The 26920-nt window shown below is 36.9% G+C and overlaps 1 protein-coding gene across 3 annotated transcripts in view; it reads left to right on the top strand.

Moving 5' to 3' along the window:
- Nucleotides 1–26920, top strand: part of LOC139145435 (ubiquitin carboxyl-terminal hydrolase 32-like) — an 84077-nt gene that overhangs the window by 28236 nt on the left and 28921 nt on the right. For 2 of the 3 annotated variants that reach the window (XM_070716619.1, XM_070716617.1), the window contains exons 4-10: nt 18907–19025; nt 19789–19954; nt 21029–21163; nt 21619–21726; nt 23412–23530; nt 24045–24209; nt 25365–25532. In XM_070716619.1, the coding sequence (XP_070572720.1) occupies nt 18907–19025; nt 19789–19954; nt 21029–21163; nt 21619–21726; nt 23412–23530; nt 24045–24209; nt 25365–25532 (980 nt within the window). The remainder of the gene's footprint in view (nt 1–18906; nt 19026–19788; nt 19955–21028; nt 21164–21618; nt 21727–23411; nt 23531–24044; nt 24210–25364; nt 25533–26920) is intronic. The other variant, XM_070716618.1, reaches the window with a different exon arrangement.

The following is a 26920-nucleotide window of genomic DNA, read 5'->3' as shown; positions in this document are numbered from 1 at the left end:
GCAGTGTGGTGAAATTGATAGCTCCCTTAGAACTCATTCAGATATTACCGTAAAAACCCTATCAATTCGACCAGAAAAAAATAATTACAATTTTGAATAATTGAATTGTTAGAACATTAATAAAGCCACAGGGCTCGAAAATTTTTTTTTAAAACTCACTTGCCATAGGGCAAGTGAATTTTCAATTTCACTTGTCCGGAAGAAAAATTCACTTGCCCTGAATTTCAGATGATTTTAAGAGTAAATATGTATGGTTTTATTAATGTCATTGTAAAGAAACAATAGCTGTAACTTACTAATAAATTTGTGTCCTTATTCTGTGTATCAAAAATAATATCTTATGTAACGTACACATACACAGTGTTTCAGCCAGCTTTTGCCAGCATGGGGACACAGTGACCCATAGTAGGTCTTAATGGGTGACCAATTAAATTTTTGGGGGACATGTAATGCATTTCAATAAAACAACACCGGTACATTGTCATTGTGTGTCATCATGACCTGGTACCTGGTTTTAATAGGCAAGTCAGGTAGGTGCACTAAGGGTAAGTATATAATGGGCCAGCGGTGTTGTGTCAAATTGTGCCCACATGAAACTTTCAGTATCATTTAGTTTACTGCTACCACGTGGTATGTGCATAAACTGCAGGGTTCCCCTAAGTCACCAAAATGATTAGCCAACTCTTTAGCCAAATAAAAAATCTTGTAGCCATTTTGAGCAACTTTTAAACAGTTTATGATCTCAAGTGTAGCAACAGCTTTCTCGGCATTCAGGAGTTCCTAATTTTACAAATCAAGATGTTTTGTATGTTTACATTAAAGAAATATTTGTTTAGTTTTTATTACATTAATTATCTGTGTTTTTTATGACATTGAAGGGATCAAAATACTTTTTCATTTCTGATGGTAAACTTTTGCCACAAGAAATAATTAGGTGGCAATTCTAAAAATCAGGTAGCAATGTGAAGTGTATTACCACAGATACAGAATACTTCTGCAGCATTGAGTTAGTGTTCACAGTATGACAACTTATCATACATATAATATACACTACAAGCTCTACTACCTTATGTGGCACATTTATGCACTCTTTAAGTCATGATGTAAATTTTGTTAGCCACACAAATACAAATTTTCCATGCAGAAGAAAGCATTCGGTAGCATAGTGATAGTGTATACAAGTATTGTGGTGTTGTGTCATAGTTGTGATCAAGCAGGCTCAATAGCATCTTCAGCATAAGTATCCTTTAAAACAAGACACACTGATATTGTTCAATTCGCTTCCCAATGTTTTAAAGAGTAACAATAGTTTTAATGATAATGATAACATTGTAGCCCAGGAACATTTTCATTTGATATTTTGATATCATCAAGAAATGTCTAGTGATGTTCACTATTACATCATTAAACTGGAGGACTCTGCAGAAATATTAATGTGATGATTTGAAATGGATATGCTTACTGCAACTACTGTTGACAATTTCCCTTTGCCATAACTGTAAATAAAATTTAATTTAAAACTGACAGTCAAGCTAAATGCCATTAAATTGGAAAGCACCAAGAAATTATCTTTTATCATAAGATTGTACCTATTGGACCTCCCTAGGTGGTTTCTTTTGAACCATAATTGTGTACTTAAAGGGTCTTCATTCATGACATCACATAAGATGACCCAGATTTGACCTTTCAGAAAACCTCAAATTTTTCTCCTTTTCCCTTGTATTCTGACTCTGTTTGTGAAAGTTTCCTTTGAAATAATGGTTTTTACTATCAAACTGAGTAATTGCAGGCCAAATTTTGATTCAAGCAAAGTAGATAAAACTTGGACTAAAAAGGACGACCGGTACGCGGGACTCAGGCGTACGGCAAAGCCAACCCTCAGTGTATTCATCATGGGTAAAAATGTCCCATTTTGATTAATTTCACCCCCGAGTGATATTGGTATAGTCCACATTCTTCTACGCATGCTCACCAGGTTACTTTTAGCCCTCTAGTCTGACAAGTAGCTGTGCTTTCTTTACTTTAGTCAGTAGACAACTTTTAGCCATCTTTTTTGCTCACGTGTTCACACACGTGAGCATATGGCTTAGCCATGTCTGTGTGTGTGTGTGTGTGTGTGTCTGTGTGTCCGTGTGTCTGTATCCCCATTATCTCAAAAACGGCTGAACGTATTTCAGTCAAATTTGGTAGACATCTTCAGAATTCAAATGGCTAGAACTGAAAAGGTTTTGGTGGGCGTGGCTTGCATATTAATGAAGTTATCACAGTTTTAATTTTTCTGATACATGGTAGTCTATGGGAAGCATGATGTCCAAGTTACACTCTGGCCAGACGATGCTGAAGTTAGACACGGTTTCGGATTCGGTTTTGGATTCAGTTTCGGATTCGGTTTCGGATTCGAGAGACTGAAAGAAATTTTATATTTTCAGCCAATTGTTACACTGTGGAATACTGGATTTTCCTTACTTTCCTGGACCTTTTTTCAGCTAAAATAATATCTAATCACACTAGACAAAGTGAAAATAAGATCACAATAAACAATGCATATATTTCATGGCATAAATTGTGTGCATATATTCACAAATGGTTAAAAAATAGAAATTACAGAAAGCTTCAAAGCACTCTAATTTAAAATTTAAAGGAAGTGTCGAGCAAGGAAAACAATATTTAAAAAAACATACTTTAATCATTTTATATGTCACAATGTGTGTCACATGGTTTAATGTTAATATGTTGTATTAATTTGATGTTTTGATTGATGTTGTTTTACATAATATGTTGCGTAATAAAGATAGCATTGAATGCATTTCTTTGAATTGTGCGTAGTACTGTTAGCTTGAATAGTCTGAACTGCATAATGCCCATAATTGAGATGGACAGCTCATAAGTTGTAACTTTTGACTGATTTTTCAGCAGTTTTGTCTTGTGTAGTCATGCATTACAGTTCCTTGCTCTACTGCCTAAAGTGTTTTGATTTTTTAAACTTTATAAATTATCAGTGTTCTCCCCAGGCCATTTTAGCGTAGCGGTCCCGCTACGCTTTCGCCTCTCCCCGCTACGCTTTGATTCTCCCCGCTACGCTTTGAAATATTCCTGCCATCCTTTAGTTCACACGCTAGCGCTCTGCGTAGCTACCAGCTGTTGCATGCATTGTCTACACATTAGCGCTCACAGCAACTTTCAACCTGGTGAAAGAGTGGAAGGTGTGAAGTATGGTATGCGTCCGATAACTTGTCCGTAAGTGTTGAGAGGAACGCTAAAACAATAGAAGAATCGGCTGGGTTGTTCACAAGTTTTCATTCTACAACAACTATTACGACCAACAAAGACCTTCAGTCGGTATATCGTATACATCGAGGACAAGTATTCACAGAGTTAGGCGGTGTAGCACTAGCGGGGCCTTTGATCACATTCCCATGCTTCGATCAACGAAATGGACCGCAAAAGAAACAAAAGAAGCAGTTGACTAGTGAGGTTGATTATGATTTTACAACGATGATCTTTTTTTTTGTCCGAGTACGATCACGATCGCGATCGAGTTCACATTGCATAAATTCCAATATGGCGGCGGCCATGTTGGCCGACGTGTTTATAACGTGTTGACATTGATCCTGGCGTCGCGTGTGGTTCCACTCTGACACGTTCTCTGAAAGATTTTACACCTGATTTTCGAGTGATTCTAGTCGTACTTAGTTCATGTCTTGTGATCATCTTTGTGGTATTTTTAAAATCAAGAATCGAACGACGATGTTCAGTGGCAGTGGTAGTTACGCGGGGGTGGGGGGGGGGGGGGGTCGGCTGGTTGAAATTGATCCCCGTGATGAAACATTATTCGCGGTGTTTGTCGTTCAAAAATGATATAAAACTCAATTACATTTTAATTGTGTAGAGCTTAAACTTATGAATTTTCCTCTTTGTTGGCAATTTTTGACAATTTTATTAGCAATATATGTATTAATGAAACTCCAACCAGACGAACCATTTCTTGCTTTCAATCTGAACTTGCTGTTACTGTTTGAATCTTCTATTTTAATTGCAATTGTACTATACTGTGCAGTGTGATGATTTATTTAAGTGTAATAAAGAGTTTCCATGATGTTCAAATTGCATACTTGTGTGTTACCATTGCATTTTGTTGTGAGTGTACATGAATGCCTGGGTGCATGTGCAAGCTTATATCCATATGCAAATATAAATTAATGATATGCAAATGATTATGCAAATTAGCCGCTACGCTTTTGCTTGATCCTGGGGAGAACACTGAATTATGATTATATATGAAACATTTATGTCGTGAACTACATGCTACATTTATGTGATAAAATACATGCTATTTGTGCAGTAATTTCATCTAGTTAAAATATCTCCTTGTGTATCAGTAGTTATTATATTCTTCGAAAAAATAATAACATAAGCTGGAAATATAAGAACCGAATCCGAAACTGAATCCGAAACTGAGTCCAACTTCAGCATCGTCTCTGGCTAGAGTAAAGCCGTAGTACTATAGTATTCATCGTCAGAAATATCGTCCAAGGCCGGCTATTGCTGGCAATCCGAAGCAAGGTAACGGCACTCAGCTGCTTCATAAACCTTAGTGCATCTAGAGGACCGTCACAGGAAAAAGTCAGGTAAGTGTTTCACTCTTTTGTATGGTAACAAGTCGCGATGATACGTGTTACTGTTAGTGTTAGTGGAAAAACAAGGTGGCCGATGTGGCTAAGGTGTACGGTATGCGTATCCTTACGTCGGAAGATTTTGCGTCAAAAGATTAGACTTTGTATTTGTGAAAATAGACAAGATTTCATCTAGCTAAAGGTAAATTTGTTCATTATGGAAGCGATCAACAATTTTGAATCTCGAGAACGGTGTCCTTGATGAGTCGTAAATATGAACAAGTGGTGAGGACACGTGTTAGTGGAAAAACAAGATGGCCGACGTGGCCAAGGTGTACTAGTATGCGTATCCGTGCGACGTCAGAAGTTTATTGCGTCAAAAGGTTAGACTTTGAATTTGTGAAATAGACATGATTTCATCGAGATAAAGATAAATTTGTTCATTATGGTAGTGATCAACAATTTTGAATCTCGAGAACGGTGTCCTTGATGAGTCATAAATATGAACAAGTGGTGAGGATACGTGTTAGTGGAAAAACAAGATGGCCGACGTGGCCAAGGTGTACTAGTATGCGTATCCGTGCGACGTCAGAAGTTTATTGCGTCAAAAGGTTAGACTTTGAATTTGTGAAAATAGACATGATTTCATCGAGATAAAGATAAATTTGTTCATTATGGTAGTGATCAAAAATTTTGAATCTCGAGAACGATGTGCTTGAGGAGTCGTAAAAATATGGAAAAAAAAATCAAATTCGTTCAATAAAAAATACGCATCTCCAATAGAAATATGGCCGACTATGGTCATTCAAGACACAGTACACATTTTTTCAAGGAACCAAACATTGTATAGAGGGGGAAGTGTAGTTGTTGTATATAAAGGTTGTTTTTCAAAATATTGAAATTGAGCAGATAAATCATAAACGTTTACCTGGAAAATGCCTAGGGTAGGTCCTTTATTTGCATATTTTATGGTATATGTCTTCCTATTTTTTGTCAAAGAATTTTAGAATTCAATAGACTGATATATTATACAGTTCATGATGGGCTACATACATGACTCAAATTTGTTGCAGTTATTTGAAAAGTCCTGATCAAATGGAAGCAGTACTTTGGCAGTATTTTTGATAGGGTGACATTTTGTTGGTATGAACTTTCTACTGGGTATTTTTTGAACTTTAAATTTAGGGACGGACCATTAGACTTTGGGAGGGTGGTGGTCACGACTGGATTCTGAAAATGTTTTTTTACGTCCGATAATTTTAAATTTTATTTTTTTCAAATGAAAATAGACTTGCAAATTTTTTTTTTCTGAATTTTGCAGAATTTTTTATTATCGTTACGTTGTGAATATTTTTTATTTTGGAGAGAAGTCTGAAAATTTTGTTTTTCAAATTTTCTGCTCTGAAAATTTTTTTTTCCGGTTCTGACCACCCCCCCCCCCCCCCCCTTGCCAAAGTCTACAAAGTCTAATGGTCCGTCCCTTAGCCCATGCTGCCACTCAAATCATATATTGATTTTATTTCTTATACAGATTACATCTACAAGCCGAAGTCCTGCACCACTACTGCTCAAGAGGTTGATTTTGCTATAATAAGGCTTGTATTTGGCCGCTAGAAGGCTCATATTTGCATATTGGCCGTTGGAAGGCTCACATTTGGCCGTTGGAAGGCTCATATTTGGCCGCTAGAAGGCTCATATTTGCACATTTGGCCGTTGGAAGGCTCACAGAACGCTCAGACATTTGGCCGTTAGAAGGCTCACTTTTCACTATTATAACAATCACACCATCATAAGAATCAAATAAATATTTAAAAATTGGAAGATTTGAGTACTTGCTTTAATTTTATAGTGACTGCCACAAGATATATATACACAACATACAGAGATATATTTATTTATTCTTGGTGTTTTATCTAATAATCCATCCATCCTAGAGAAATACAAGGATAACTTGTACACGAATTCTTGAGTGAAACACAACAGCATTTATTCCAGATTATACCTTTTTGATACTGCAACAAGTACAATAATCTGAAGGAATCTTATCACATCTGTTAGAAGTTGAAAACATCAATACAATGAGAGTAAAGAAATTAAGCCACAAGGCCAAAAATGAAAAGAGAAAATTGCATCTCCAACATAAAAGACAATGTCCAAAATTCTTACAGAAAGGTGGTTATTGAGGGTGATGGCAATTGTTTATTTAGGGCTATAAGTCAAGGTCTCTTTGGATCTCAGATTCATCATAATGCTGTAAGATTACAAATTGTCAACTATATAATTGATCATTGGCATCAATATGAGCAGTTCATTAAAGGTGAATATCAGAGATATCATGTAAATAATCAAGATGACTACAGACAGTACATGTCTATATCTGACCCAGGTTTGGCAACTCATGGTGGCCATATTGAAATAAATGCAGCTGCTATGGCATACAGTGTAAAAATTGCAGTTCATCTAGATGTTCTGAATGAACCATTCGACACTGAAGGTGAATCCTCTGAAACAATACACCTATTATACCATGCAATCCGTGTAGAAGGACAAATTGATAGTGGCACTATGATTTCCTTGAGAAAAGAGATACAGAGACATTTCATGACACGGCTGAAACCACAGACTGTGCAAATTATAGAGAAAAAGAGAAAGTGAAAGACAAGAAAAGAAAGCAAGAAAAAAGGAAAATGGTAGAGTTCAGAGAAAATGAACAGCAGAGAAATGTTCAATCAATGAAATTAAGACGGTCTGATGAAGTGTACAGACAAAGTGAACAACAGAGAAATGCTCAATCAAAGAAATTAAGACGGTCTGATGACGTGTACAGACACAATGAACAACAGAGAAATGTGAAATCAATGAAATTAAGACGGTCTGATGAGGTGTACAGACAAAGTGAACAACAGAGAAATGTGAAATCAAAGAAATTAAGACGGTCTGATGAAGTGTACAGACACAGTGAACAACAGAGAAATGTGAAATCAATGAAATTAAGACGGTCTGATGAAGTGTACAGACACAGTGAACAACAGAGAAATGTGAAATCAATGAAATTAAGACGGTCTGATGAGGTGTACAGACACAATGAACAACAGAGAAATGTTAAATCAATGAAATTAAGACGGTGTGATGAGGTGTACAGACAAAGTGAACAACAGAGAAATGTGAAATCAAAGAAATTAAGACGGTCTGATGAAATGTACAGACAAAATGAACAACAGAGAAATGCTAAATCAAAGAAATTCAGACGGTCTGATGAAGTGTACAGACAAGCTGAAAAAGAAGGTGATGCAAGAGCTAAGAAAATTAAAAGAAATTGCAGTGGGCCAAATCAATTAATGAACTTATTGAAGTTTTCCATAAATCAGTTCAGAATGGTCCAACATTTGTATGTGTGTGCTGTGAACAGCTGTGGTACAGAGAAAGTGTTGTAAATTACAATAATATTAAAAGTAAATTGTCATCATTGGCATCATCCTATGTAAATGCCACAGATGATGAAATGTCACCATTATGTCAAACTTGTTACTCATATTTAAAACAGTCCAAGCTGCCACCTTGTGCTGTAGCAAACAAAATGTCATTCCCAGGAATCCCACCAGAGTTAAAATTACATCCACTTGAAGAAAGACTTGTTGCCTTACGTATTCCTTTCATGCAAATCAGAGAATTGCCACGGGGTAGACAAGTTAGTCTCAAAGGCAATATTGTAAATGTCATAGCTGATGTATCTAGCACTGTTTCAACATTACCCAGAACTATCAATGATTCACAAACAATACCTGTCAAATTCAAAAGGAAAATAAGCTACAATCATGCGTACCAAGTTGAAAATATTAGACCTCACAAAGTGATAATGGCAGCAAAGTGGTTAGTTGAAAACAGTCCTTTGTATAAAGCGGAAAAAATAACAATTGGTACAAATTGGAATGTTTGTGATCAGAATGAATCTGATTGACTGGGAAGAATTTTTGCAGGACAATGATTGCAATCTTAATTCTGAAATAGATGAACAGGAATCCTGTAATGAAAATGTTGATAATAACAATGATGATGATTGTGATGATAACAATGATGATTGGACAGAAGAAATCAAATTAGAGGATCAGGCTGCTGGAACATTAGATACAATGCTTTCACTTTCTTATGATAGAAACATAGATTCACAAGGAGCATTTTGCTTTGCCCCGGGTGAAGGCAACAGACCTTTAGGTATATTTCAAGATAAGTATTCCGAAGAACTCTCATTTCCAACAATTTTTTGTGGTCAGCCGAGACAAAGTGAACAAAACATCCCAGTATCATACAGTACACTATGCAAATGGGAACTGCGACATAAAGATCGAAGAGTTGCGAAATCTGTTCCGAACATTTTCTTCAAACTGAAAAAATTACAAATTCAGCAAATCAAGACAAAGCATCATTATGCTTACGCAAATGTAATCTGAAAGGCCGTAAAGTAACAGCTGGTGAAGTGCAATCTCCTCAAAATGTAGACAAGATAGTTAGACTTGATGAAGGATTCAGGGCATTAAAAACATTGAGAGGGTCACCACCATATTGGGAAAGTGCTAAGAGAGACATTTTTGCTATGATACGCCAAATTGCAATTCCTACATACTTCATGTCCTTCTCATCAGCAGAGTCCAAGTGGATACATCTTTTGAAAATTCTTGGAAAGACAGTTCATGAAAAGGAGTACACAGACAATGATATATTAAATATGTCATGGAATACTAAGTCTGAACTGATCAAATCAGACCCGGTTACTTGTGCTCGACACTTTGACCATTGCTTTCAGCAATTTATGCATGATTTTCTACTCAGTTCACACCATCCACTTGGTGAAATACAGGACTACTTTTACAGAGTCGAGTTTCAACAAAGAGGGTCACCACATGTACACATGCTTGTATGGATCAAAGATGCACCACAGTATGGTGAGAATGATGATGATGAAATTATTAATTTCATAGATCAGTATATTACATGCAGCAATGAAACCAGTGATGAAAACCTTGCAGAGTTGATAAATTATCAGATGCATAGACATGCAAAAACATGTAAAGTCAAAGGTCAGTGTGTTTGTAGATTTGGCTTTCCTCTACCACCTATGCCAAGAACAATGATATTGCAACCACCATTACCTATGGATATGATGAAACAACAGAACAGAGCCTTAAAGAACACTATACACGTATTAAAACTGTACTTTCTGATTTACAATTCGGAGAAAAGCTCTCATTTGATGAATTCTTAGACAAAATACAACTTGATGAGGAGACCTACATTAAAGCAATACAGTCATCCCTAACATCTGAAAAAATCTTCCTCAAAAGATCACCTAATGAAATCAGAATAAATAATTATAATGAAATTCTACTGAAAGCATGGAGGGCAAACATGGACATTCAATTTATTATAGATCCATATGCCTGTGCAATGTACATAGCATCTTACATCAGCAAAGCTCAACGAGGAATGAGTAACTTGCTAGCTAGAGCTGTAGATGAAGTGAGAGAAGGAAATCAAGACATCAGGGAGAGTGTCAGACATATAGGAAACAAATTCCTAAATCATGTTGAAGTTAGTGCCCAAGAGGCTGTGTATCTAACTATGCAAATGAAATTGAGGAGAGCATCACGAGATGTCATATTTGTTAATACATCACCCCTAATGATCGAGTTATTCTACTGAAACCACTGGATGAAATACAAAATATGCCGGCAAATGCTACTGATATAGAAAGTGACAACATCTTGAAAAAATATGAGCGTCGTCCAAAAGCCCTTGAGAAATTGTGCTTGGCAGATTTTGCAGCTTGGTATACTTTTGAAAGGGAAAAACCTGATGAAGTAGAGAAGAAAGACAATGATGATGTTTACAATGATGACAACAACAACAGTGGGACAACTTATCGTGTCGGTAAACTTATCTACAAAAAACGCACAAAAAGTAAAGTCATCTGATATGTTCGTTTTCATAAAGAGAGAGACTCAGAAAATCATTACAGAGAGTTAGTAATGTGTTTTTATCATTGGAGACATGAAAATCAACTATTGGCTGGTTGTAGTACATACCATGACCGCTATTTGCAAATAAAACAGGAAGTAGATACTAAACAAAAGGATTACAATAAAAATGCTGAGGCATTAGATCAAGCAATTGAAGCAGTACAGAATACAGCTGTGGATATGTTTGACAATATTGCTCCAAATACAGAACATCAGGAAAGACAAGACTCTGCAGAAGGATGCAGACAAAGTGACACAATGAACATATTTGCCCCACAGAACGACAGTCATTCACAATATGACATAGGACAAGACATTGGCATGGCTGTAAACAATCCCAATATTGAAGAACTTCAACACCCACGAATGCCTGACAGTCAGCTGTACCCCATTTTACAGATTCTTAACAAGAAGCAAAAAGAAATATTCTATCATATAATTCATTGGATTAAAACAAAAACAGATCCTTTGCATGTGTTTGTTACAGGTGGAGCAGGTGTTGGTAAATCTGTTGTTCTGAAATCACTTTATCAAGTACTTTTGAAATATCTTTCAAGTCGTCCTGGTGAAAATCCTGACAATGTATTACTATTACTCATGGCACCAACAGGCAAGGCTGCATACAATATTAAAGGAGTACAATTCACTCAGCGCTGCAGATTCCTGCAAGCCAAGGATTTCACTATAAACCCTTAACATCAGAAAGACTAAATACTTTGCAAGCAAAATACAGGAATTTAAAAATTATTTTCATTGATGAAATCTCCATGGTTGGCAATGGTATGTTCAACTACATCAACCTTCGGCTTCAACAAATCATGGCAAACAATCAGCTCTTTGGTGGTGTCAGTATAGTTGCATTTGGGGACCTGTATCAATTGAAGCCTGTCTTTGATGGCTGGATATTTAATGATCTTAGGCATGATTATGGACCACTTGCTTTAAATATCTGGAAAGACCTATTCAAAATGTTTGAATTAACAGATATTATGCGTCAAAAAGATGACTTGGATTTCGCACAATTACTTAATCGTGTACGTGAAGGAAAACACACTTCACATGACATCAGTATTCTGAAAACCCGCATAGTACAAACCAATAATGGAAGTCCACCGTACATGATTCAATAGTGCATCTCTACTGTGAAAACAGACTTGTTGATAACCATAATGTGTTAGTGTACGACAGACTTACAGAAACTAAAACAAATGTATCTGCTACTGATACTGTAATTGGGGATGTCTCTGAAACAGTGAAACAAAAACATTAACCATAGTTGCAATGTTAGGTCCTCAAAAGACAATGGGATTAGTATCTCAATTATCCATTGGAATAAATCAACGAGTTGAACTATGTATGAATCTGTGTGTTGATGATGGATTAATAAATGGCACTCCAGGAGTAATAAAGTTTATTGATGGACCAGACTTAGATCATGTCATGGTTCTATGGATTTTATTTGATGATAGCACTGTTGGCAAAGCACTGCGACAAGAAAAACGACATTTATACCAGAGGAGAGTAACCAAAGCATGGACACCCATTACACAGATATCACGGCAATTCAGAGTAGGAAGACATAAAAATGCTGAAGTTGTTAGAAAACAATTTCCCATCAGACCAGCCAGTGCAAAGACTGTCCACCGTTGCCAAGGTGATACTCTCACTGATGTTGTTGTTGATTTCAGTACTGCTTCAAACAGAAACCAGTGTCATATACACTATGTTGCCCTTAGCAGAGTCACAAAACTTGCTGGTCTTCACATAACCACATTACAGGAAAATCAAATATCTGTCAGCAGTGATGTCACAGAAGAAATGCAACGCATGCGATCACATTCCATGTTACAACTTTGCTTGACTTTTCCATATGATATACCAAACAAATTTATTGTTGCTTATCAAAATGTAAGATCACTTCATTGCCATTTTCAAGATGTTGTCAATGATTTCAGTTTGACATCAGCTCATGTACTTATTTGCAGTGAATCAAGATTACAAAGTGGTGATCAAAATGATGATTACACAATTCCAGGTTTTGAAATTTCCAGACATGACGATAACAGAAATCAAACAACAAGACCATATCATGCCTAGTATTGTATAGCAAAGCGAACATCCTGGAGTCGGTTCCACAATCACACAATTACTTACACTGCGAGTTTATCACAGCAATATACAAAACAACATTTGTCTTACTTCAAGTTGTTGCTATTTATATTCCACCTTCAACACCAATAGGCAATTTAAAACGAGCTCTTTTAAATCTTAATGAAGAACTCCACAATAATCTACCAACAGTGATACTTGGTGATTTCAATATTGATTTGTTACAAGAAACATCTTCAGCAAAACAATTGATTGAACTTATGACAAACCAACTCAAATACAAACAAGTTATCCAACAACCAACAACAAACTATGGATCTTGCCTTGATCATATTTATACAAATATTCAGTCTACAGATTTTGGTGTACTTGAATCCTACTACAGTGATCACAAACCAGTGTGGGTAGCAGTATAAAGAAATTATAACAACATCACTCACATAATACTCAGTTATGCAGTCATGTCAAGCACAAAATTATGCAAAACATAACTTTCAAATGACCTTTTCAATGCCATTCAACATTAAAAAGCATTTCATTCAACTATGCCCTGTTGATGCTGTCATTGTCATTTCAACTTGCCTCCTTTTCTTTAATATCTCAATACTAAAGCTTCAATCTTGAATTCCACATACAAATTACTAACTGATAACTATCAATAATTATTTAATCATCTAATTCACCATAATTTGACAGCTTAGTAGCCATCTATTCTATTGGAAAATATATTCTACTTGTTATACTCAGGATGGTCTTGGTACTTAAATCCCACTAGCTATCAATAAGATAACTGAACCATTACACTTTGGGAGAGGAGGGTGGTCAGAAATGGAAAAAAAATTCAGAGTAGAAAATTTAAAACCAAAAATTTCCAGAGCACTTTGCAAAATAATAAATTAAATAGAAACGCAAATCTGTAATACAAAAATATACAAGGACATTCAGCGGCAAAAATATTACATATCGAACTTTACATTATACTATCTCAGTTTAACAAGGAAGTCATCTTCTACATGGACATTTCACCTAAATTGATAGTTCCCTGAACATTGAGTACTATAAACTTTCCATTTTCCGGTTTTCTGTAATAAGAACAAATTTTGATCCAGAACATAAATTTTCATGTTTCTATATGACATAAATACAAAGTTAACAGATTGTCGAACTTCATGAGACTGAATTCTTGGCAGAAATTTGACGAAAAAGCCAAAAATTGTCATTTTCATTATTAAAAAATTCATAACTTTGATTGAATGAATCAAGCTCCTTCAACCTTTTATTTTCACCTTCGTACCATACCACTTTACTGTCAAAAGTAGAAAAAAATGCCTTGGCCACCCAACTATAAACAAAATCAGTTCCAACACTTTTATCTAATGTTCTTGTCATTCTGTCAACCAATCACAGTAATGCACGTGAGCATATTCGTTCATATCTGGTTACTGACCTGTTTCACTTCAATTAGTACTGTTCTTAATTACGATGTCTGATAAGGATCCTGAGCAGAGCCCAGTGGATAGTCAGCAACCACATGGTCAGGGGGAAGGTACAGATCCGATGCCCACAAACTCATGGGGCATGCCACATGTGTCAGCGCAGTTGACGGTGAACTTCCCACGAATACTTCCGGGGCGATACGGAAGGAAAAGACCACTCGTACCCGCAGCAGTGCTCGTAAGTCTAACCCAAACTCCAGGATCAAGTTGATGAGCTTACAGCGAAAGTTGAGGCTTTAACAGATAAATTGGCGGGTTTCTCTGGACTTTCCCGCTCAACACACGACGGCGCCACTCAGGGTAGTAACAATGTTGCCAAATCACTAGCGCAACTGGTTCACCATCCACATCGCCAACTACTCGTGCAACGTTGAATGACCTGAAGACCAATGCCAGTTTGCAACAAGCGGTAGACAGGTTGTTAGACTCAACAGGTTCATCTTGGTGTGGTTCTTCTTCATGTAGCTCGACGGACACTCAGTATTCGGATTCCTCCATGATGTTTTGTAGCACGGTCCGTCTATGAGGGACTGAGGGACCGCGATTGCAGAATCAAACAGCAACAATGTTTGCTTCACGTACCAGGAATTTGTAACTTTGTAGAAAGGAGAGTAAAGTGTTTCAATACATTGCAACTTTGTAGGAAGGAGGGTAAATTGTTTCAACACCTTACAACATTTTATTGTAAGCTGTAGTTTTCTGTTGAGGAGGCATCGTGACATGATTTCATCAGAAGAAAAAAACATCGTGCAAAGACGTCAATATTTTGCTATTTGTAACCAAGTAGAACAGAGCTATTTTATCGGCCGGCCATATCTAGGCCTAAAGCGGTACACTCAAAGAACTAGAGAGTGGCAGCGCCTATGTACATACAGTGGCCTCATTGAAATTCACTTGTCCGTCGGGCTGGGAGAATGTTGTTTTCACTTGCCCGGACTCAAAATTCACTTGTCACGGCGTCGTCGGCGGCGAGAATTTTCGAGCCCTGAGCCAAAATAATTTTAGTAGTCAAAATATTAGGAATTTCAACTTATTGACAGTTCAAAAGTGATACCTGTATGCATACCATCTTGGATGATTGAAACATATAAAGGTGACTTTCCTGAAGTCCCGAATTAGACATTCTGTGCGGCACATTATATTGTTCTGTGTATTTTATTAAAATAAAATGTTCAAAACAGCTTGTCATGATTGGTTGGTTGAATTATTAGAGATTGAGAAAGTCCCAATTTCCATCTGTAGTCGAATTGAAAAGGGTAAAATAAAATTATGTTTTTAGAATAAAATGGGTGGTGGAATTAATGGAGTGTTTGAATTAATAGGGTTTTTACGGTATAACACATGATGGTGGTGAGGGCTTGAATTTATTTTAGTTTGTATCATCTGTGTCTGTCGACAGTTCAGCTCAGTTAAGTGAGACATGCCCTAATGACTTTTCTCTGAGATTAACAAGAAAATTCAATTACGTAGCTTTGCTACTATACAGTGTTAGATGTGAGGTATGTTCGCCATACTGTACATTGATTCCCCCACCCATGTGCAGCTTGGTTATATGCTGGCAATCAAAATATTTGTGTTAACGTAACACACGCTTTAACATGCTTTAACATAAACTTTAGAATCTTACTTCAAAGTGTCATACCTTGTAGCAGCTAACTTTATGTTTTGTTGTGAACAACATGATCTTTTCATTCAGTCAGCAAAGCGAGAAAATAATTGTATGATATTTCTTGATAAACCATTAAAAATTGTTTTATAATATATGTAGCCTAATCTAGCATCATAAAATTGCAAAAAAACAATATTTTCATGAATACCCACCCAGCTGTTGTTTATGTTGTATGTTATAAAGTTGATAGGGATTTTATTAGATATAATAACAGTTCACTATATTTACATGTATGTCTGTGGGCGGATGCTACCCATCTTTTTTGAAAAATTTACTCAATGTCATGCATGACTCACTATACTGGTTATCAACCAAGGTCCTAAATATTAACCCTTTGAGTGCCAAAGTCGATTTTTGTTGCCTTATAATGCCAACAATTTCTTTCAGATCTAGACAATTTTTTTCTGATTTTCCTCAAAATTTTGGTCAAAAAGTGTAGCCCATGAACATTTTTGTCTGTTTGGTCCAAAATCATGGAAAAAATTGCAGAAAATTCATAAAAATTGGTAAAAAGTTGCCCTGACATTTTCGGGGGAAAAATTACAGTGCTCAAAGGGTTAAGTCTAGCCCCACTAGAAAATCTCCATGGTACCCTCGCATAGGTATCATATGTGTCATCTTTGCAAAAGGAAACGTGTCCACTGCTCTGGTAGATTAGTAATGAAATAATATATAAACCATTTCCTAATATCACAATTCTGACCCTCATAATGCCACCTGATAATCCTATTAATATTCAAATAGTACTTAGATTTATTGTTATAATGCATCTAGGTCTTAGTTCGTTCATCCCTGTAAGATTCTTTACTGCAGTTTGGTAATAATCGCCGCTTCCGGGTACCCAGGTGGCTGCCGCTTCCGTGAAAGTCTGCGGTGGCTTTGAAATCCCAGTCTTGAAGGCAGTATGGTCGCCGTCATGATCTGGAGGAGAGTTGCTTTATTTTGACGTTTTCCATTGAAATGTGGATCCATGTTCTGTCTGAACAGAGGAAAGGATGTCTCCAGCTACATGTAATGTGCATGAAAAGCTGAGGCCTCGCTTTTGGAAAAGTGTTTGATGCCTTCCTTCACGATAGTCTGATCAGTCTGATCAAGATAATCCCATGGAATTCTGAGATTGTTCATGTGATCAGATAGTGCCATCCTTGGATTTGCAAAAGATCCCCAGTGTGTTCACATGTCTTGTTTTAAGAACCATACAGTACATGTACCACAGTTGCCACCCTGTCAAATTTCTTTTCTCGTTTATCATGTGCAGTAACCAAGCACTTTAATATGGCAGTTGGATACTGTATTTGTAGTTTGGTCTTATAGCCATGCGCAGATCTCAGTTTCTGGCTCCTGTATTTCTTGATGTTGACAAAGACATTGACTATTTGATGGATGATTTGGGCAAGTCCATTAAATCTGTTTGGTCATGAAGTTGATAACCTGTGTTGACGACTTTGTTGAAAAAGACTCATCACAGATTTTCAAAAAGATTCTTTGTTATGACAACACACCTACATCACATGTTGTTACACAGTACTGGTAAATGGACGTGGAGGCCGTCCAAAGACAAGCTCGTCGACACATTATAGATGGACACATCGAGAGCAAAATCATTTGCAGTGGTCATTCAGAACAAAAATAATAAAAAAATAATAAAACTAATCCGGGGTTATAGCCACTGCCCTTCAGTGCCCAGTGACAGTATTATTTTAAATGATCAGAGTTCCTCTTTTGATAATTTTTCCTTGCAATCTTCAGACAGATATTATATTTACATACCAGGTAATACATAATATTTACATACCAGGTATTATGTAATTTTTTTTTCAAGTTCGCTGACTTCTTCAGTAATTGGATTTAATGTCATACCATGGAGCTAACCTTCTTTTAACTCCATGGTCATACAAAGGGTACCAGCATATGTATGTTCAATGCATGTATGTGTACATTTACATGTGCCCCTGCACTTCATGTGTTAAACCATAGACTCTGATGAAAGCACTATATAGGGTGTCCTGTGAAACCAAAACAAATCCAAACTACACAAACATTTCATGTACCGGTACTGGTACCGGTACACGCACTCCTGTTTGTCATATTAGAGAAGTATATTTCCTATATTTCATAGTATGCATCAATATTTTCTCATTGTCAAGATTTGCCTGACATGCTCTGGATGAATCATACAAATGTCTGTTGTATCTTCTAGGTTCAGGAAATTCCACACTGCTGAAATAATTCTTTGAATTGTCATTAATTTGATGTTTGGTTTTTGATAAACTTTAAAAAAAGAGTCAAATAGTAATGATAAAAGTATAAATAATTTATTGAAACAGTGTGACTAGCATCCACAGAGACAGTGATAAGGGATGTTTTAAAGGACAAGCAAACAGGAAACGTAGAATCAAGATCTAACAGATTAAGGTACATGTAGTATGCGCCTCAAAAATGAAGCACCTAAACCTGCGCTCAAACTTTCCTCAATGAATCTTTCAATCATACTCTTACCAAAACAAGAATAAAAATCAGGGGCCACTGTGCAAACTTTGGTACTAGAGAAACAAGTGGCCTGACATTTACTGATATTTGAAATTCAAAATGGCTGCCATCCCTGTGTTTACTCTATGAAGAAAAATGATATTTTTGATTTTCTAAAAACTGGTGTGTTTGAACATTTTCTCACTCCAAGAGCTTTAAAATGAGCCCCCACAAGTGGTAGATCAGAAAAGTATTGGAAAAGTTTGAGAGTCTGAATACAGTATCTGTCCCAAAAAGCGCATTGTAACTTACCCCTTTGCACCCTGACCCCCTGGTACTCTATGACGTCATCGGACATTTCTGTCCGGGCGGGTTCAAAGGTTTAAAAGAAGGCAAAATTAAAAATATTGTTTTCAACATAGGGTAAAAATATTGAAATAATCCCAATGAAGGATTGTGAGAGGGAGAACTATCCAGGAAACTGGGAATGCAATATCTAACCTTTGTTCTTTTATTTTCTTTTTTTCTCCGTACAGTTGTGTATGGCATTTATGCAAATGAGTCCAGTGGCTTGGTTCACAGGGAAGACCTGGAAAGCTTGATCCAAGCATGCGATTCACACCTACCACAGTCTCTGTCTTTGCTGTTTTTCGACGTAAGTGGTTTGTGAAATCAGTCCAATATCATTCAGTCTGAGAATCATCCGTTTGTAATAGTATGATCTGAGATTAGGCATCCTGGACTTATAAATCCCATGATGCCAAGGTTCTGAAGTCAACGGAGTCTGTCCTTTTTGAGGTTTTTTGTCCATTGAAGTGTTACTTTCACTGCTCAAAGAATGCACCATGAAGTGTTTCGTGTACACTTGCCTAAGGTACAATAGCAAAAGAAGTGGCATTTGTGACAGTCCACATAATGACAAAAATGTAGGTCATATAAGGTTTTAAAGTCAAAAAGGATCTGTTTGATGTCATGAACATAGTTTTACATAAATATATGAAGGGTTGGCGTTAAGTTGAAAATCATAGTGTGGATTTGTAAAATGTAATTTTATGAGCATTTGACTATAAAATTTGCCAAGTGTGAGAGAGCTTGAGTCACAAAAGAAGTTCAAGATCAACAGCACCAATACAATAACACAGTACAGAGTGATAGTATACATTTATGATTTGCAGTTGCTGTTGTTCACGATTAGGTGTTCCAAAACGTAAAGAGAGTTGATTTTCTCCAAAGTGAAACAGACTATACAACCTTCTTCAAAATCTGTGGTTACAGTAGAATGCTTCACCCATCTCAACATCCCCTTTTGTTTATACCAGTGATATCTCTGATGCATACAATTTGCAACTGTTGGACCGTAGTATTGAATAGTCTCTTTGTTCGCACATAACACTGTCTTGGCTGTGTTTTTTTTTCAGTCTGACAAAGTGAGTTATGAACAGTTCAAACACTGGGTGGTTGGAAACCTGGATGCCACCACACTGACCAGGTGGCTGTTGCAAGATGGCGGCACAATGGGCATTCGGCTGTCCGATGAGAGCGACACGCCCACCTTTTATCAGACCTTGGCTGGTGTTACGCACTGTAAGTTGCTTGTTCATGGAGTTCCAAAAACAAGCAAAAAAAATTAAAGTTGCCAGTTGAGAAACACACAAAAAATCTGACTAACTTTTTAATGATATATAAACAAAGAAGAAATCAACAGTTAAACATGATATTTGTTTTTGTAATTTTAATAAAATTTACTGTAAGGACAAAGTGATTCTTCATTTAATTTTTTCCTCAAAAATTGCCGCATTTTCCCAGATTTCATAACATCTGATATTTCATCACTTAAAGAAACTCTGAAGATTAGTGCTTTTAGATACTCAGTGTTTTATGTTTAGATATCAAGGGATCAATACTTAAAAGATTCAACGTGATAGAAATCAGAATTACTCTGATGTGAGACTGTTTATGCCAAGGGGCAGGAAGCAGGCGAATGTTACCAGGGGTTCCCCGGTAATTTCACCCGAGTTCCCCCTTGGTTTATCGATGCAATCAGATTAGGGGACAGCAGAAATGTTACCAGGGTTCCCAAATCACTTACAAATTTCCCCCAACCTTTGCAAAAACATTGTTTAATTTACTGCGCAGGCTCAGCCTTGTCAGGAAACCATAAACAGTATTGCAGTTGAAAACTATTAAACAAGTAGATTGTGTGTGTAAATCAGTTCAGGGCCATATTTTATTGGAAGACCTGTTGGCACAAATAGCAACAAGGAAAAAAAAATAAACCATGTCGAACAACAAATACCTTCTTCATTTTTCTTCCACTTTTTTGAGATTTATAAGTAGCTTTCTATGCAAGTCATTGTAACAGATCGACATACACAAGTATCCGATATTTGATATTCAAAATGGCCATCATTCCTGTGTTAACTCTACAGAAAAATTAATATTTTCAAATTTCAAAACACTAAGCTGTAAAAAGTTTTATTTCACAAAGAGCTTTAAAATGAACCCCCTCAAGTGGTGGATCACAATAGAATTGTAAAAGTTTGAGAGTCCAATTATCTGTTGCTGAGGCGCATTATAACATAAAGCTGTTTTTTGTTTAGTTGTAACAGTGAACAAACAGGAACAAACTGTCAATCTATTTTTTTTTTCCACTTTGAGTAGTGGAAGAGGCCGACATCATTGAACTGGAAAAGAGGTACTGGCAGTTGAAAGCCCAGTCCAAGACAGGAAGATTTGACCTGGAGACATTTATCCCGATGGTGTGTCCACCGGTACCCAGGAATCTTTGTGAAGGTAATGATCGAAACAGTGGCTTGTCATCAAAGTGATAGTTCTACCTCCCCCCTCCCTTCAGCCCATACCATCACCCTCCCTCCAGCCCATACCATCACCCTCCCTTCAGCCCATACCATCACCCTCCCTCCAGCCCCCACAAAGCCTATGAAGAGGCTAGAGAGGTTGTGTTTATGATGGTAACTGGCAAAACATCGAGTATGGTAAAAAAATATTACAAAGAACACAAGGTTGCATATTAAATCAAATTACCCATCAGTCATGCAATATTAAAATTTTTTAATTGTCTTTATTAGTAATGTTTAACACATTGTACTGTCATAAACATACTATAGTAGCAGAATTGACAAATCTGGCTTTTTTTGAGTTTCTGTACTCAAAGTCAAATGAAAAAAAGACCGTGGTTTATTTTATCTTTTATTCACCGTGTCTTTTGTTTTGCAATCTATTCTCAGGTTTGTTTTATGCCTTTGATGAGAATCGTGACAACCATATAGATTTCAAAGAAATGGCCTGTGGTCTATCAGCGTGCTGTAGAGGGCCTGTGGCTGAGAGACAAAAATGTAAGTCATATTTTGGTTTCTCTGAACAAAAGGTTGAAATTTATCTGGAAATATCAAGTCCATATGACATTGCAAAAAAAAATTACTGAAAAATATAGAAATTAAATGACCTTGAGAGAATGTCAGCTGTCGTAGAGTTATATGTAACTAGGTTATAGTGATACATACTTGTTCCTCAAGCAGACTTCCGTCAAAATTAAACAAGCGAGAAAGTATATAGACCTTAAACTGAAATTTAATGTGTGTGTGTGTGTAGAAAGTGGAGAAAACATATAGAAACATCTATCTCAAACTGAAAGAAAAGTGATGAAGGGTAAAACATACAAGAAACAGTAAAGCTTGTCTGAGAATCTTAGAATGCAAGGTTAGAAGTTCGTCTGAATTTATTGAGTGAACTGCTGTGCAAGCAGGAACAAGCAGGAAGCTAGCCAAGCTTTGCATTTCAAATTCAAGAAAAGAGCGACACAATTTCCAGTCAGCCAGGGTAGTGCAATGAATGACAAATAAGCCGGTTTTTGCCCCCTGGCCAAATCAATTTGTTTGTTCGTTAAAAGGGAAAAGAAGATTTTGTATTTGAATTGTGACTACGTGACAAAACGCCTAAGCTGGCCTGTCTGGGTTTCCTCGCTAGTTTACAGAAAAAAATTCCCCGTGGGTAGAGATTTGATCTCCGTATCTTGTCTTTATTCAGTTGTTCTTGAACCATTTGTGGGTCAGTGATCTATTTTTTTCTGCGATGAACAATGTAGCAATGAGAAAGCATGCTTTATGCTTGCGGAAATTATTGATTATACACAGAGCAACAACTGGGATTGTCTTTGCCAGTAAAAGATTTCGCAATTGGATTGTACATATTGCAAGTGCTTGCCCCAAAAATGGAGAAGAACACCTTGATTTGATTAATTAGATTACAGTTTACTTCACACAGGATTGGCTTGTTAGCAGAGAAGGGTATAGATATTTATAATTAAATTGTTGTGTACGTGAATTTTACATGCAGTTGGAATATATTTTACAGTGTGATTAGTTCAAAACCAAGGGAAAGCAAGATGCGATCTGTGGAAACAAGATTTCACACTTGAGTCAAGCAGACTTTATTGACCCCTATCGGTCAAGGGCTGTGTGAAATTGTGTTTGCATTATAGAGATCGAAATATCCATGTATGAAGCTGATAGGTTGATATCGGTATTGCTTCTGTTTGTACAACTTTTATGACATTTTCCAGAATTGCTTTTGTGAAACAAATCTGTAATGTTTTGACTCCTTCAAGCACTGTGTTCTTCAAAACAAAGGGTGTGGTGTCATTTTGCAGTCAGTGATGAAGTAGGATCTGTAGACATAAGGATGAACAGATTGTTTTGCGCTGGCATTCTAAAAACATTTAAATCTCTTCGTTCAATATGTCATAGTTAGAGACTGCTGTGATGATAGCGTCATAATCTGAAAACAATGAATTTTTTCCTGTGCTGTTATTCCCAGTCAAATTTTTACTTGTATCACTACCAGTACTTCAAAAATCCAGATGAAAAATTAAAAAAATTAAAAGGAATTAGCATTTGGATTTATGTAACAATAATAAAAAACACTCACAGAATTCAAGTGCTGTGAATGACACTTGTTACTCCCCTGTACTTGTCTTTCAAAGCTGTTGGTTCAGGTAGATTTTTCTGTGTTCCGTTTTCAGTTTGTTTCAAAATCTTTGACAAAGATCACGACGGAGTCCTCTCACGGAAGGAACTTGAAGATATGGTATCAGTACTGCTTGAAGTCAAAAGGGAAAACAGACCCAAAACAACAAAACAGGTATGTATGAATATTCAGTCAGTCTGGTGTCTTTTTGGCCCTCTGTTTTTCTGTTTATACCACTCCATGTTGAAAAAAACTTGTATTGTGTTTGCCTTAATGCAATGCCAAATTTACGAAACCTTCACGATTTCCGGTGTTCATCGTCATGTTGTTATTGCTTGTCATGGAATATTTTCATCTGTGTTTTGCAGTAGAATGTAATCCTGGGCACAGAAACTCACAATATATGTAGATACTCTCTATTTAACATTTCTAGGATTCAGGCATTGTCAAATTTTGTTGGCTGTTCTCTATACATTGCAGTCCAGATAGCCTTTTATAGCAGAGTGTAAAATACTTATTATGAGGGAAAAACAATCAATGCTACCCTTTCCTGCTTTGCAAAATGGCTATAAGATATTGGTTATGTTAGTTACAACTTGGAGCATACAGTCCCCTTTTCAAGAACAGTCAACATTGAGCAATATACCCATACTTAGAATTTTGATGATGGCTTTGTCCTTGTACACAGGAGACAGACACATTGCAGGATGCCTATGAGAACATCACCAGCCTTGTGGATGACATTCTGGCAACTCATGATGGGAGTAACGACAACGGTATAACCCTTGAAGAATATCAGATATGGAGCGTCAACAGTAAACTTCCTGTGGAATTCCTCAGTGTTCTATTCCAGGTATTATGTTGCGTGTGACCCTTTTACCTCCATGGTTTCACCCAAACCCATTGTTATCAATGGTGATTGTGGACTTGTTCACAGGGGAATGGGGGATGAACAGGTTAAAACCTTTCTATCCCTGTTTGTCACTCTTTTGATCAAATTGGCCGCAGAAATCAAAATGACTACCAAGACTGTGGTTATGATGCTACAGAGAGCAGTAGTGTACAGTAACATACGGAGATGAAACTTTAATCTTCTCTGAACTAATTTGAATGTTGAAGAACACAGGCCTATTCTCAAGACAAGACAAGAAATATTTGTCCAATCGAAGAATATAATTTTGACACTATGATAACAGATACTGCAATTTGGAAATCCCGAGATTGTATTAAGTGCAGAACTGGCAGTGTTTGTATGGCTAAGTAAAATCATTGAGTAGTGCGCCCTCACTCAGAATGATCTGATATGTAAAGTGTGTGAATGGTGTACCTGCGTAGGAGAAAGATAAAGCAGAAATGTTCATCAGCATTGAGTTGATGGCTTGTGAAGGCAGTGGGTGGATATATCGAAAGGACAGGCAGAATTTGCCAAGTGCTATGCTGTCTTTATGGGATTCAGAACAAATCTTCATTTACCTATCTTACAACTCCTTGACTATCGCAGTGCAGTACAATTTTTGTATCAAACATATTATTACGAGAATCTAATTGATCTCGTCTGAATTTTGCAGCGTTCAGGGTATACAGTAATTGCGGTGATCGCAAATGACGTCACTGTTCTCTCTTATTAATATGCATAAATAAACATTTGCCCGCATTTTCCACATAAACGACAAAAATAAAACCTGCAAGTGTTAGAATGGCTATTTAGCGTCACACTTATTCGTATGAATTGATGACTGAGACTACAAGCTGCAACAACAGCCGCGCATACAACGACAAAATTTGTCCGAATTTCAGCATATTTGTCCGAAAGTCGCGCGCGTGCAGCTATGTTTAGTAACAAACCCGAAATCGCGATCAACGGTAATTCATTGCGGTGCCAAAAATTTCCAGCGTTCAAGGCAGTGAAGATGCTGAAGAGTTGACATCTCCAGGCTTGTAATCAGGCCAACCTCAAAACCTCTCCTTTTTCCGCTTTGGCTGATCTAGATGTTTTCATTCACTGCAGATCTGTCACATTGTGCTGGGGCTGAGACCAACGACAAGACAAGAGGAGGGTGACATTGTCTTGGGGTGGGTGGAGAGGGAGAACAGAAGAGGTCTCCAGCAAGCGCAGACCTGGTACCTGGTCAGCATTCAATGGTGGAAATCATGGAAGGACTATGTAACGTATAAAGTAAGTAGAGTTTTGGTTTGCACATCCCAGATATAGTGGGCTTCTATAAAACCCATATAATTATGAGTTATGGAGTCCTCTGGATTGTTTCATAAACAAATAGCTGCAGCTTTTGATATTCTCAGTATTTTAGTCCCCACGGACACCGTCCGGGGGGACTTATAGGTTTGGTCATGTCCGTGCGTGCGTGCGTGCGTGCGTGCGTGCGTGCGTGCGTGCGTGTGTGCGTGCGTCCGTCCGTTCACACAGATATCTCAGAGATGCAAGAAGCGATTTTCATTCAAACTTGGTACAAGGATTACTTCATATGTCATACAGATGCACGTCGATTTGTTTTGGGATACGATCCAATATGGCTGCCAGGCGGCCATTTTATTACGATTTTTTCATGTACAGAGCCATAACTCAGACATGTTTCAACCAATTTTATTCAAAGTTGGTACAAGGACATTGACCAATGTCATAGATATGCACGTCAATTTTCTTTGTGATACGATCCAATATGGCCGCCAGGCGGCCATTTTATTACGATTTTTTCATGTACAGAGCCATAACTCAGACATGTTTCAAGTGATTTTATTCAAAGTTGGTACAAAGACATTGACCAATGTCATAGATATGCACATCAATTTTTTTGTGATACGATCCAATATGGCCACCAAGCGGCCATTTTATTATGATTTTTTCATGTACAGAGCCACAACTCAGACATGTTTCAAACGATTTTATTCAACATTGCTACAAGGACATTAACCTATTTCATAGATATCCACGTCGATTTGTTTTGTGATACAATCTAATATGGCCACTAGGCGGCCATTTTATTACAATTTTTTCATATACAGAGGCATAACTCAGGCATATCTCAACCGATTTTATTCAAAGTTGGTACAAGGACACTGACCAATGTCATAGATATGCACGTCAATTTGTTTTGTGATACGATCCAATATGGCTGCTGTGTGGTCATTTTGTTACGATTTTTTCATATACAGAGGCATAACTCAGGCATATCTCAACTGATTTTATTCAAAGTTGGTACAAGGACATTGACCTATGTCATACATATGTACATCGATTTTTTATGTGATACGATCCAATATGGTTGCTAGGCAGCCATTTTATTACGATGTTTTCATGTACAGAGCCATAACTCAGACATATTTCCACCAGTATCATTCAAAGTTGACATTGACCTATTTCATACATATGCTCGTCAATTTGTTTCACGTCATGTAGCAGTAACATGTCAATTATTGAAGTTTCGTAAGTAGGCTGATATGTCAAGAAATATGTACTGCATCAAATTCATGAAACTTTATACAGATGTTAACGATGTTAAGCTCACATTGCTTTAACATTGAAAAAGACATTTATCAGTGTCATTT

Source organism: Ptychodera flava, chromosome 12 (assembly GCF_041260155.1).
Source record: "Ptychodera flava strain L36383 chromosome 12, AS_Pfla_20210202, whole genome shotgun sequence".
NCBI classification, from domain to species: domain Eukaryota; kingdom Metazoa; phylum Hemichordata; class Enteropneusta; family Ptychoderidae; genus Ptychodera; species Ptychodera flava.
Note: the sequence above shows the minus strand (reverse complement) of the source record. Positions and strands in the feature narration are given on the sequence as shown.